The 13,547-nt window shown below is 34.4% G+C and overlaps 2 protein-coding genes across 2 annotated transcripts; both read right to left on the bottom strand.

Annotated features, from left to right (window-relative positions):
* Positions 1–1,060: 1,060 nt before the first annotated feature.
* On the bottom strand, positions 1,061–2,805 carry LOC130216628 (uncharacterized). The gene is made up of 5 exons (XM_056448517.1): positions 2,802–2,805; positions 2,335–2,667; positions 1,667–1,945; positions 1,285–1,358; positions 1,061–1,114 (listed from the first exon to the last, which is right to left on the bottom strand). The coding sequence occupies exons 1-5, from the start codon at positions 2,803–2,805 to the stop codon at positions 1,061–1,063; spliced, it is 744 nt and encodes a 247-aa protein (XP_056304492.1).
* A 1,132-nt stretch (positions 2,806–3,937) lies between these two features.
* On the bottom strand, positions 3,938–6,816 carry LOC130216627 (SLAM family member 9-like). Its single transcript, XM_056448516.1, has 4 exons — positions 6,798–6,816; positions 5,832–6,164; positions 5,266–5,541; positions 3,938–5,147 (listed from the first exon to the last, which is right to left on the bottom strand). The coding sequence occupies exons 1-4, from the start codon at positions 6,814–6,816 to the stop codon at positions 5,017–5,019; spliced, it is 759 nt and encodes a 252-aa protein (XP_056304491.1). The 3' UTR covers positions 3,938–5,016.
* Between the last annotated feature and the right edge of the window lie 6,731 nt (positions 6,817–13,547).

The following is a 13,547-nucleotide window of genomic DNA, read 5'->3' as shown; positions in this document are numbered from 1 at the left end:
CCTCCACTTGCAGCTCCTCACTGTGCCTGCCATTACTTTACTTTACTGTACTGTATGTACAGTTGAAGTCAGAATTATTAGCCCCCCTGAATTTAGGCCCCCCTGTTTATTTTTTTCCCCAATTTCTGTTTAACAGAGTGCATATTTTTTTCAACACATTTCTAATCATAATAGTTTTAATAACTCATCTCTAATAATTGATTTATTTTCTCTGTGTTTTGATGACAGTAAATAATATTTGACTAGATATTTATCAATACACTTCTACACAGCTTAAAGTGACATTTAAAGGCTTAATTAGGTTAGCTAGGCAGGTTATGGTAATTAGGCAAGTTATTGTATAACGATGGTTTGTTCTGGAGGCTATCGAAAAAAAATATATATATAGCTGAAAGGGGCTAATAATATTGACCTTAAAATGGCTTTTAAAAAAATTTAAACTGCTTTTATTCTAGCCGAAATAAAACAAATAAGACTTTCTCCAGAAGAAAAAATATTATCAGACATACTGTGAACATTTTCTTGCTCTGTTAAACATCATTTAGGAAATATTTAAAAAAGCAACACAAATTCAAAAGTGGGCTAATAATTCTGATTTCAACTGTATATAGATGTGACTGAATGATGATGCAAACAAGAAGCATATTTCCTGCTAAAACCTACCAGTACCACTCCAATTATAAAACATTATTACCAGCTTACTGTTGCGAATCTGGTTAAGGATATGAGATAGCATTGCGTACTAGATTGTAATGTACTTGCTCAAAAATACATTTGAATGTATTTTAATTAGAAAACAGACTGCAGCTTAAAATATAAATAACGGTATTTTCAGAAAACATGCCACTTATTTTGTCTTAACAACAGATATGGATTGTGTGTATAATTATTATGTAAAGCAATTTTTAAAAGTCCCCCATGCACCCGGTCTCCATTTTCCTCCACCCCTGATGATTGTCAATATTCAAAGGTTTTGTGTGCTATATGCACTAATACAGTAAACTAACTAACTTCCATTTGGAGGGTATTTGGGTTCTATCCAGAACATTGGGAGATTTGATCAGTGTCTCATGGCGACTACGGAATACACCACGTCCTGCTCCTTTACAACTCTCTGAAAGAAACACAAAGGTTCATTCACATCACAGATATGATTATAAGGAAGCATTACTAGCCAACTATGAGACAGTAAAACATTTCCATTACACACACTGACAGAGACACACAAGTCTGACTCACTGCTGAAAGAAATACACACTATACACCTAAAACAAAGCTTTGTACCGTTTTCTTTTTTTCTCTCTTGTAGAATGTCGGATCAGCGTATGTAATTTCTTCACCCCTCTGAACTGCTTCAACTACGATGACAGATAAAACAACTTAAATAAGAAAATATAACAAACAATATATATTTAGGAATTACTGTCACACAATCTTCACACTTTCCAGATGTATCACTTGCCTCCTTTATATGTATTTCTTTGTTTTTTGAAGATCCAGAAGACTAGTGAAACAATCAACAGAGATCCACCAGCAGAAGGCAGTACTGTGTACAATAAAGCAAGGCCTGTGCAATAAAGCAAGTGATCTGATACTGTACTGGACAAAATTCTGTATTATATATAACCATTATTAGTGAATAAATAACATATCAGCAGTTCTGTACCTGAACATGTCTGGCAGAGTGTGTTGATGTCCAGATATGTGGTCTGGTTGCTGATGGTGTTCTTGATCACACAGCTGTAGGTGTCTTTATCTTGATATTCCACCTCCAGAGGTAGAGAGAGACTGATGCTGAGGTCAGGCGCACTGATGCTGGACAATACACTGTTTCCTTTGTACCAGGAGAGACTCACAGCACTCACATTCACCGCTGAACACACCACTGAACAATACTGCACTGATGAAGAACAGTCTCTGATCATGACTGGAGCAGGCAGATAAGCTGGAAAACACGAAAGGATAAACATAAATGAGGATAACCAAAGATATTCAATTAGATGTAAAGATACATTGACAAATAAAAACAGACTATATTTATAGGTTTTAAAAGCAGTCTGAAACAAAAAGAATGGAGCATTTGTTTAGCGCAGAGGCAACACTATCACTGAAAAGCTTGTGATGAAACAGGAGATGTGGTAAGTAAATATAACAGGGATTTTAGTCATATATTTGTAGTATATTTGTTTTAGTTTCATATACAGGAACTCTATATGTAAATAATCTGAAGGAAAACAAAGGAAACATCAATGTGATTCTAGGTTTAGCATTATTTTCTAAGGATTTATAGCTTAAATTGAAGAAACACTGTTAGCTTCAAACATGTTTACTCACCATAGACAGTAAGGTTGAATGTGTGGAGTGGCGTATCTCCTTTAGTGCGGCTGCTCACTGTATAAAGTCCAGAGTCTGAGATTCTGCTGTTTGTGATGGTCAGAGATCCAGTCTGATTGTCCAGCTTCAGTCTGTCTCTGCTTTTCTCATCAGTAACATCACCAAAATTCTCACCCTTATTGTCGTCTCGGCTGATTTTAGCTAAGAGAAAATCTTGAGGTCCAAACCTCCACATTATCATATCCTTGCTCTGTATTTCAGCTAAAGCAGATTCTAGAGTGACTGAATCTCCTTCTGTGACCGACACTGACTTCACTTCAACACCACACACACCTGATCAACACACACAATACTTCGAATTTGTGGATTTGTTAAAAAATGTTTTTGTTAATTTTACACAAGTTTGAGTTTCAATTCAATTACAATTTTTTGAAATGTTGAAAGAACAAAATAACATCATAAAATACCCATCAAAGACAATGGGAAAATTAGCTTAGAGAGATTTATGTCTAAGTACAATAATAAGGATACCAAAAACTAAATCAAAGAAATAGGTTACTTACCTGTCGAACTCCATAGCCACAAACAACAGAAAAAGAACATGTCTGTTGTCAAGTTTTTTTTTGAGACTTTACTAAACAAAAATATCAGTGAGTTATTATTATAATTTTCAAAAGGAAAACGCGAGAAAATGACAGCAGACTGAAGAGGAGAGTGCTGCTGGTCTCTGAAAGTAGTTTCGTGAAAGTCAGTATTAGAAGTGAAGCACCTCCCTTCATGTACACTACAACAGCAACAAAAAAAAAAATCGTCCTTGAAGAAAATTGGTGTTTTATTTTGCTAAGAATTATGAAAAAACTGCGCCTGTTTATTTAAGCCAATAAGTATTTTCCAATAAGTGTAGATACAAAAAAACATTTGAATTATTATTGTCACGCTGATGCCAAGATTTTGGCACAGGAGATAAAGCTGATGTTTCATACAGTATTTCCTTGTGTCTGTGACACGACAGTTTATCTAATTCAGCAAACGTATCGACAAGCATTCACGGCGGTTGTCAAGACGGTTATATATAAACGAGAGACTTGCGGGTGCGTCGCATATTACTTGATCTGCACAGGTCTTACTGTTATTGCAGCAAACTAGTTACAATCATTTTTTAAAGCATATTGAAAAGAACTCCTGAAATCCCACTGTTAACAAATGTGTTCAGAGAGTTTAGTGGTTTGATTCTAAGAATCTAAAATAATAGAGCTCTGAGACAGTAACTTTGTTTTGAGATGATGTTGTATAGTCTATACATTTATCATAATTCTGTTTCAAGTTAATAACATGTTTAAGCACAATTATGAATAATATAACTAATGTTAATACAAGTGTCAATGTTTATTCAAAGACAAGAATCCACGTTTTTAGTTTGTCTGGTACTATTAATGTTGGCCTACACTAATAGTAAAACATAATCACTTTAAAAACTAAATACGCATTCCTAATAACCATTTAGTTCTTATACACACTTACAAACCACACAAACAAATAACTTTGTTTTAAACAAATGTTTAGCTTTATTTTTTGTAACAAAAAAAAAAATTCCAATCCACAAATGACAACATATTTGGAAAAATCAAGTTACAAAACCACACACTATCATGATTAAGTTTTTATATAATAATATTAAACTTTCTATCAGTTAGCCTTGCCACACACATTTTGTAGTCACAGTGACTTCTGTCAAACAGGTTTTCAGCCACCAACAACAAAGACTAAGATTCATTCTTATCTGGAAAACTTTTCTAACCTATTTTCTGTGCTGTAGAGCTACCAGTCTCTCCCTTTAGTGCAACAACAGTGCTCTGAGCATGTCATGTAAAACTAACATTAAATTTGGACTAATCTTGCAGCAATAAAACATGATCCAGAGTTGTAAATGTTTTTCATATTTAATGCATGATGGATCAGTATTTTTTAAAAAGCTGATTTGTACTAATTGTATGCAATATATTAAATAATGCATCCACCATCCTTAAAAAAGGGTTGTTCACAAAAATAAAAAGAAAAGAAAAAAGATTCTGTTATAAATAATGTAGTTCCAACTGCCCAAGACCTTCATTCACCTCTGGACACAGATTAAGAAATTTTGGATGATATCTGAGAGCTCCATCATCGTAAATAGACAGCAATGGTCATGGCTTATTCAAAGGTTTAATCAAAATATTATGACTTTATTCAACATTTCCTCTCCTCAGTGTCAGTATAGGCTACGTTTATGAACACTAGAGTGATGATCCCCACACGTCACTTCCTTTTTTCTTATTTTTCTTTTTTAAACAAAGCAAAGGCACATCTGAAGTAATACATCAGCAGCATGACCGAGCACAACATGATAAGCACCACAATGTTCATGAATGTGCACCCTATACTGACACTGAAGAAAAGAAACTGTTGATTAAGGTTATTAGTTTTGTTATATGTTTGCACAAAAGCTTGATAACATTCTGACTGAACCACTGAAGGCCTACAGGGATTGAGGATGTTTTTGATATCTTTCTGGGCTTTGAACTCTCAGATTTAACCTAAAATATCTTCATTTTTGCTTTAAAGATGAATGAAGATCTCAGGGGTTTAAAATTACATAGTGGTCGGTAATTAATAACACAATCGTTATTTTTGGAGTATCTTTAATTAGTTCACTCTCTTCTGATGACTTCTGGATCTAATGTCACAAAATAGCACAGCAACAGTGGCCACGGCCACCACAGCAGAGAGAGCCAGTCGAATCCCAGCTTCAGTAGACCCATAACAGCAGATACAGTCTTTTAAAAGAAGAAATTTGATATATTATATTCATACCTATATATATAGAGAGAGAGAGAGAGAGAGAGAGAGAGAAAGACATATACAAAAATAGAGAGGGAGAGAGAGAGAAAGTACCTAAACATGGCTGACAGAGGTTGAGATGTGTGGTCTGATTGCTGATGGGATTGTTCACCACACAGCTGTAGGAATCATCCAGACAGTCAATCTCCAGAGGTAGAGAGAGACTGATGCTGAGATCAGACACACTGGTGCTGTTCAATACACTGTTTCCTTTGTACCAGGAGAGACTCACAGTGCTCACATTCACCACTGAACACAACACTGAACAATACTGCACTGATGAAGAACTTTGTGAAGAGGTAATGATGAGGACAGGAACAGGAAGATGAGCTGGGAAATATCAGAGAATAAATGTAATTTATTGTAAGACTGCTGTGCTATTTGTTAGTTGAATGAAGTATAAAATATAACACTGAATATATAATATTACAGCTGAAATAAAGTAGCAGTGAAACAAATATTACGTTATTAGGTTTGTTTATTAAACTTTTTAATTATAAGGAAGCATTAAACCCACAAATTAATCTGTGTATCATTACTGAATTGTAAAATATCCTCAATAATTAAAAAAAATTGATGATTGTCAAAAAATAAAACCACTTAGGCAATTTTATACTCACCATAGACAGTAAGGTTGAATGTGTGGAGTGGCGTATCTCCTTTAGTGCGGCTGCTCACTGTATAAAGTCCAGAGTCTGAGATTCTGCTGTTTGTGATAGTCAGAGATCCAGTCTGATTGTCCAGCTTCAGTCTGTCTCTGCTTTTCTCATCAGTAACATCACCAAAATTCTCACCCTTATTGTCGTCTCGGCTGATTTTAGCTAAGAGAAAATCTTGAGGTCCAAACCTCCACATTATCATATCCTTGCTCTGTATTTCAGCTAAAGCAGATTCTAGAGTGACTGAATCTCCTTCTGTGACCGACACTGACTTCACTTCAACACCACACACACCTGATCAACACACACAATACTTAGAATTTGGGGATATAACAAAATTAGTAATTTTGTAATTAAATTTTGCCAGTGCTTTGTCACTTTAATTTTAATCATCAATCGTGTTTCGTAATAAATTAAATCCTTTAATATCATTAGAAGGAATAAATGATTATAAAAAGAGAGTACTCTAGTTTGATAGAATAAGAATAGGAAAGTTATTAAAACAGAAATACTTACTATTCAGACTCCATGACAATGAACAGAAAAATATTATCGTCTTAAATACATTTTTCTGAATTTTTTTACTCATTTTTTTTTAAATATATATAATTTGCATCAAAGTAACAGAAAAGCTGAAAATGAGTGCTGCTGGTTTGTAATAATGACTCAGTGAAACCTTCCAGTAGATGTAAAAAAAAAAAAAAAGTACTGAAACTTAATGCTCATTGGTTAAACCATTTTTTTTAAACCTATAGGGTCAGGATAAAGATTTGAAGGAGTGGCCAAGTGTGAACACTTAGTTTGCCAGCAGGAGGTATTAAATTTAGAAAAAAGACAAAACAATGTATTAAATAGTTTACAAATGACAAATTTTTGTTTAACCACAAATAAATAAATAAAGTTTTCTATTTTTGTCATTCAATTTACAAACTACATTTATATGCATCAAATCACTTTATAGAATGTAATAATTGTGAATTACCAGAGAAAGAACATGTAGTTTATTTGTGCAGATACCTAGTAAAATCTATAAAAGAATAAAATCATCTGTAAATAAACATGTGACACCTTAAAAAGGTATATTGTGTTAATAGGCATGCTAAATAGCCTCCTTTTTGCTTATCTAGTACTGTAGCTTCATGCTAGTCCAGTAGGTGGAGGTATTTCAGTCGGAATAAAGAAAGAATATGTAAAACACTACAGATAGAAATAGCAGAACTGTCTTCAGAAATGAAAAGGGTACAGCTGTCAGTGGATTATTTTATAAAAAATAAAATAACAATAAAAAAACATTAAAATATTAAAGCACTCTTTGGTAAAAGGGAGAAGGAAGCTAAACGTTTTTTTGGTGGGGAGTCATGTAAAAAGCAACAGACGTAAAAATTAACTAATTAAATGTTTGTCCAACTGTACTAACACCAGTAATTAAAACAATGGGTACTACCAGACAAAACAGCAGATTTTACAATGTTAGAAAATAAATGCAAAATAAAGAATATAGGCATGATGGCTCAGTGGTTAGCAGCAAGAAGGTCACTGGTTCAATTAAGTCCCAGCTGGGTCAGTTGACATTTCTGTTTGGCGTATATGCTGGAATAGCTGGCAGTTCATTCTGCTGTGGGCACCCTTGATTATGCCGCCCTTAGTCACAACGCGAAGGCTGAGGTTCCTTTTTCACAGATGTTTAATGCACTTATCGACACAGATGCCGACATCAACACCGTAGAACTGTATAAATGATTATAATAACATCAGATACATTCACATACATAAGGATTAAGCATACAACTTTAAAATAATTAATGAACAAAAATACATTCACATACCACTTTGCCTGCTTGTAAACTAAGAGAGGAGGGATACATCCTTCGAATTCTTGATTATAGCACTTATAACTTACAAAAGAAACGCCCTTAAATCTTGCCGTTACTTTCCTCTTTCACTTTCCTGCGAGTGCCAAACCCGGAAGTAGTATTTTAGCTGGGCAAGATGGGAATGCAATTAAAAAATGTCCAAAACCGTCAGAATGAATAACTTTTGCTCAAATAAACCATAGATCGGTAAATAAGTCAACAATAAGCATTTTAAAATTATCAAAAATCGAAAATTATACATATTCAACTAATCACAAGTTATTGAAGAAAACACGTTTAAAGTACACTAGCGCCATCTAGTGGAAACAAAATACCACTGCTTTATGACAGCAAGGGACTAAGCTGTAGGAAAATGAATGAATAATATAATTTAGATAATTTCAGTGTGGAGTTTGCACGTTCTCTCTGCATTCGGGTTTTCTACAGGTGCCCCGGTTTCCCCCACAGTCCACAGACATGCGGTATAGGTGAATTGGGAAAAACTAATTTTTTCCAGTACAATTATTTTCAGTACCGGGTTGCAGCTGAAAGGGCATCCGCTGCATAAAAAATGTATGCTGGAATAGTTGGAGGTTCATTCTAGTAGAAGGCAAAATCATCTTTTGTGATTTTTTGCTAATAAATAAAGGTTTCAAATAAGCATTTTCACCAGACCAACAGTTTAACAGAAAATGTAAGAAGGTGGGCCAATTTTTTTTTACAGGAGGTGGGCCTCGAAGTCAAACTGTCAAAGTATTCTGTGAGATACAATGCATACATTCTTAAATCATAAATCAAATATTTAAAAATTATCTTGATAGGTCCACATATATAAAATGACATGAATAACATGATTTTTGCTTATTATTTTCCATTTCTGGTTGTTTAAGGGTTAATGATTTTTAGCTATTTGGACTAGAAACAAAAACTCAGTGACAAGCATTTTTTGAAGAGTATTTATAAACTATTCTCTCTCTCTCTATATAGGTATGAATATAATATATCAAATTTCTTCTTTTAAAAGACTGTATCTGCTGTTATGGGTCTACATTTAAAGAAGACTGGTAATCTCTAGTGATATTGGTGCAATAAGTAAATGTTTTATATATATAAAAAAAAATGTTGTCTGGATTTTTCTTTGTCATGTAGCTAAATGGTTTTGGAAGTTTAGTAAGGAGTGAATTGTTTGTCTAAAAGTTTTGCACCTGTCTGGTGGTCAGTACCACTGCATTCTCATCAAAGCACGTCATTAATTCATATTACACTGTATTGTTTGGTTATACTTTTTTATTTTCAGAATGCAACTATATATAAACAATGCAACAAATGCAATATCTATATATTAAAACGTATAACTAGGCTAATACAATTAATCATTGCACTTTCCAATTATGTTTGTTTGTAATTTTTCTAATTAAATTAATCTAAATTTATATGCAGTTTGGCTTTTGTATGTCTGAAACACTGTATCATGCGTGTATATTAACTTTCTTTCTGATACATCAACTTAAAAATAAGCTAAAAATAGATAGAAAAGGGCATATCTATGAATAAAACGTAAAAAATGTCTAAGCGTTGAATTAAAATATATTATTTGGCCATAAATCTTTCACCCCCCCCCCTACTGGACGCATATGGAACAACAGGTGGCTAAAATGCCTTTCTTGGCTGTGCTGTAGGTCTGACTGCAGAGTCAGATGACCCATCATTTAAAGAAGTTGAAGAAAGACCCAAGACTCCGCCGAGCTTTTTAATGTTACGTGATATTTAGAAATGCAAACGTTGTTCATTGGCTTATAAATATACAATTAGTCAACAACAGTAGTTTTGTTCAATCTATTAGGCTTTATCTTCAGTCGTCGGTGACGTCGAGTGGGTGTGTTTCAGAAACAAACACAAAAACCGAGTATTTAATATTACCACTGAAATCTGATATTGGATCTTCAACATCATGAAGAAGTCTTCCATCTTTTTTCGGATCGTCCTACCATGTTGTAAGTAGTATGACATTTGTGTTCGTGCTGTCATTGCAAGCTACGCCATACGGAAGTGCAATATATTCGCAAATAGTGAAATATTGTTGAATATATGGGTGTTGCTGTATAAAGGTGTCATTCTACAGAAACGTGCATTTTTTCAATTTATTTATATTTTAAAATGAAACAATGTTATTGGAACAATTACACCCGTTTGAGTCATCAATTTGGCAATAATTGTGTTTTAATTACTTGAGTAAAGTTACAAACACCACAAAACTGCTTGTCCCACAGCCATGTACAGAGAGGAGAGAGGTCAAAAACTACCAATCGAAATACAAAAAGTATCTATAACAATCAAATAAATGATGTAAATGACATTAAAAAAGAAAATATCAAATAATTATAAAAAATTATAAAAGTAGTTGTGTATATATATATATATATATATATATATATATATATATATATATATATATATATATATATATATATATATATATATATATATATATATATTAAAAATCATGCTGACAACTTGTTTTTGATGTTCCTATTTCCTGGCTATCTATAAAAAAATGTCCCATTGGAGCCCCAGTTTTATTTTGTTAGTTAGTTAGTTAGTTAGCAATTTGTCATTTTTTTCTCTCCCTTTTATGTGCAGTCTTTAGTTTTCACCGCTGTTATTGTAAAGGAATTGTAAAAATTTGGAATATAAATGGAATATCGTACTTAATTTAGTGAGTATATCATGATTGTTAACATACGGTTAGATACATTTCAGCAGACATTTTGTAAAATGCATTTTTGATTAAAATTGTTACTAGTGTTACTTTTTTCTTGGTAACACCAGTGTTTCTCACTCATGATTCTGTTGGTTTGTGTCACTGGTGTTATGGTGTTTTGTCCTCCATCACATAAATAAAATGTGTTGACATATATAATAATTTAAAACATTACACATTTCTACCCATTGAAGTCTGCTACACTCAAGACTTACGATTTAAAAGATTGTAACAATACTTTTTTTGTTGTTTGTTTTGTTTATAGCTAATGTATGGTTACAGAAATTGACTAACACTGTGAAATAGCACTTTTAACTTAAAATTTTCTGTAACTGAGTACATGGCTTGAAAAAAATTAAGAAGTAATATTTCATAACAAGCTTTAATATTGCCAAAAAGTAGGTAACAAGTGATAAAAACTTGTACATGAGAGCTTTAAATACATGTACAAAATAAAAACAAAAATCATTAAGCTGTCATTTATGTGTTTTCATAAAGTCAAAAGGTGTTTGATTTATGTAGTCTAAGTTTAAATGTAAAAAAAGAAATGGATTTTAAGACATTTCACCAAACAAAATGGGCATGTTTCTGTAGAATGACCCAAAGGTCTACTGGGGCACAGGACCCCATTACAATTAGCACCTTTCCCCATTGCTTTGAGTGAGGCCTTGGTATTTAGATACAATACTACATTGCTTTAACAAGCATTGATTAGATTTAGAATAACGTCTTTATTCTGGGATAACCAATCTGTATTAATAAACTCAAAGCATATATCTGGGCAAAGGAGACTTTTACTGCGGCATGTGCATTTTCATTACTGTCATGTGATCATACATTTTGGACATAGTCATCATGAAAAGGAGAAGCATATGAGAGAAGTGGTTAAAAACTCAGTAAAAAAGTGGTTAAAAACTCAGTTTTTGTCTTGTCAAAGTAAACTTGTTACAGAATTAATGGCTGCTACATCAAAACAAATATATCAAGATCTAAAAACATTCATGATACATGTTGGTGATATTCCAATGTTTAAAGCCGTGTTAATTTTTTAACAAAATATTTTAATATAAATAGTTAATAAGCAAGCTAATTTATTTATTTATTTATTTTTTTTTCAAAATGGCAACTATGGAAAAAAACGAGCCATGCTATGGGGTAAACTGAGCCAGTGGTTTAACTCATTCTGGCATTTTCCCCACTGAGGGATGCAGTCAGGGGGTTTGAAACTGTCGCCCAGGTGGACCATGCTATTGCAGTCAACCTTTGCCCCCAAGGTGTCCACCTGCGGCTCTAAGACCTTCTCCGCCTCCACAGCACGTTCCAATGGCTAAATTAAGTACACAGAGAGAGAGAGAGAGAGAGAGACGCTAAATTAATTATATATATATATATATATATATATATATATATATATATATATATAATTTAAAAATCATTTTAAGGTCAATATTATTAGCCCCTTTAAGCTATATATTTTTTTCGATAGTCTACAGAACAAACCATTGTTATAAAGTAACTTGCCTAATTAGCCTAACCTGCCTAGTTAACCTAATTAACCTAGTTTAGCCTTTAAATGTCACTTTACGCTGTATAGAAGTGTTTTAAAGTGTTTACTGTCATCATGGCAAAGATAAAATAAATCAGTTATTAGAAATGAGTTATTAAAACTATTATGATTAGAAATGTGTTGAAAAAATCTCTCCGTTACACAGAAATTGGGGGGGAAAATAAACAGGGGGCCTAATAATTCAGGGGGCTAATTATAATATGGCTACATTAAGTAGATTTTTCCTCTGCAGCCCGTTCTACCGGCTAAGCAGCAGTGCTGAGCCCCCTGCAGGCAGCAGTCCGGTGGAGGGCCGGGAATTTCATCTATGAACAACATCAAGCTGTTGGCCTTACGCCTGGTGTTGACCAAATTATTAAAAAAAAAAGAGGCGATTTTCCTCTTTCCTGGTGTGCTAGGCATGCACAAATAAGCGTTTTCTTCCCTTAGCGTACTCACACAAATCCTGTGCATGCAAAACTACTCTGTTACTCTGTGGTCTTGGCGAACCTGTGCGTTGCTCATTGAGAGGACCTCCAGACATGCTAGATTAGTGTTGTGTTATCCTTCCTTTAGGATAAGCTGGAATGTAGGCTGTCACCCTCCACACTGTAGGTTTTCTTCACACGCTCTCACCATGATGTTTAAGCCACTAGACTTGAATCTTGAATTCTGTCCCTGAAAACAGCTATGCTGGTTGTGTTGGCATCGATCAAGATAATTGTGGAGCTGGAGGCATTTTTTTTGGTCAACAAATCATACTGGCTATGCGCCATGTTTCCTACCATGCGCTTTTGGGACCAGGTAGTGAGCATGCAAGTGCTGCCAGAAGAGGAGGCAGATCCAGCCCTTTCACTGCTGTGTCTTGTTCCCGCACTGCACCTATATGTGAACTGCACTCAGGCAATGAGATCTTCTGAGCAGCTCTTTGTCTGTTATGGTGGTCGGAAGAAGGGAAGTGCCATATCAAAACAGAGGTTGGCCAACTGGATAGTTGATGCAATTGCTCTTGCTCTTCCTCCTGGGGTAGTTCACTCAACAAGAAGTGTCGCCTTCTCATGCGTGTTAGTAGGGCACCTCTCTAGCCGACATCTGTAGAGCTGAGAGCTGGGTTACACCTAATACAGTTACAAATTCTGTAATTTTCAGGTGGAGCAGGTTTTTTATTACTTCATAATTATGATCAATTGGCAGGAAGTCAGTGTCCAAAAATGCTAGCTGCACCATTCTCCCTAACCCAGAGATGCATAGGCAAATTCTGCTCTGCTTAGCAAGTTCCTCATTTGGTGAACCCTAGAGAGTTCCTCCAAGGCCCCCAGCTTTGCCCAGTAAGATGTTCCTCCTTTTCAGGCAGACCTTTGTCTTTACTACCCACTAACTGCCTATTATATATAGCACTCTCCCTGGTTAGGGCTAGCCCATATGCTTATATTGTCACCAGGTCTCCCCATTGAGTAACAGGTGGCCTCTGCAGCATCCTTCCCCTATTGAAAGACTGGTACACTTCCCCAACGTCA

This window comes from Danio aesculapii, chromosome 22 (assembly GCF_903798145.1).
Source record: "Danio aesculapii chromosome 22, fDanAes4.1, whole genome shotgun sequence".
Classification (NCBI taxonomy): Eukaryota; Metazoa; Chordata; class Actinopteri; order Cypriniformes; family Danionidae; genus Danio; species Danio aesculapii.
The sequence above is the reverse complement of the archived record's forward strand: the minus strand, read 5'-3'. Positions and strand labels throughout refer to the sequence as shown.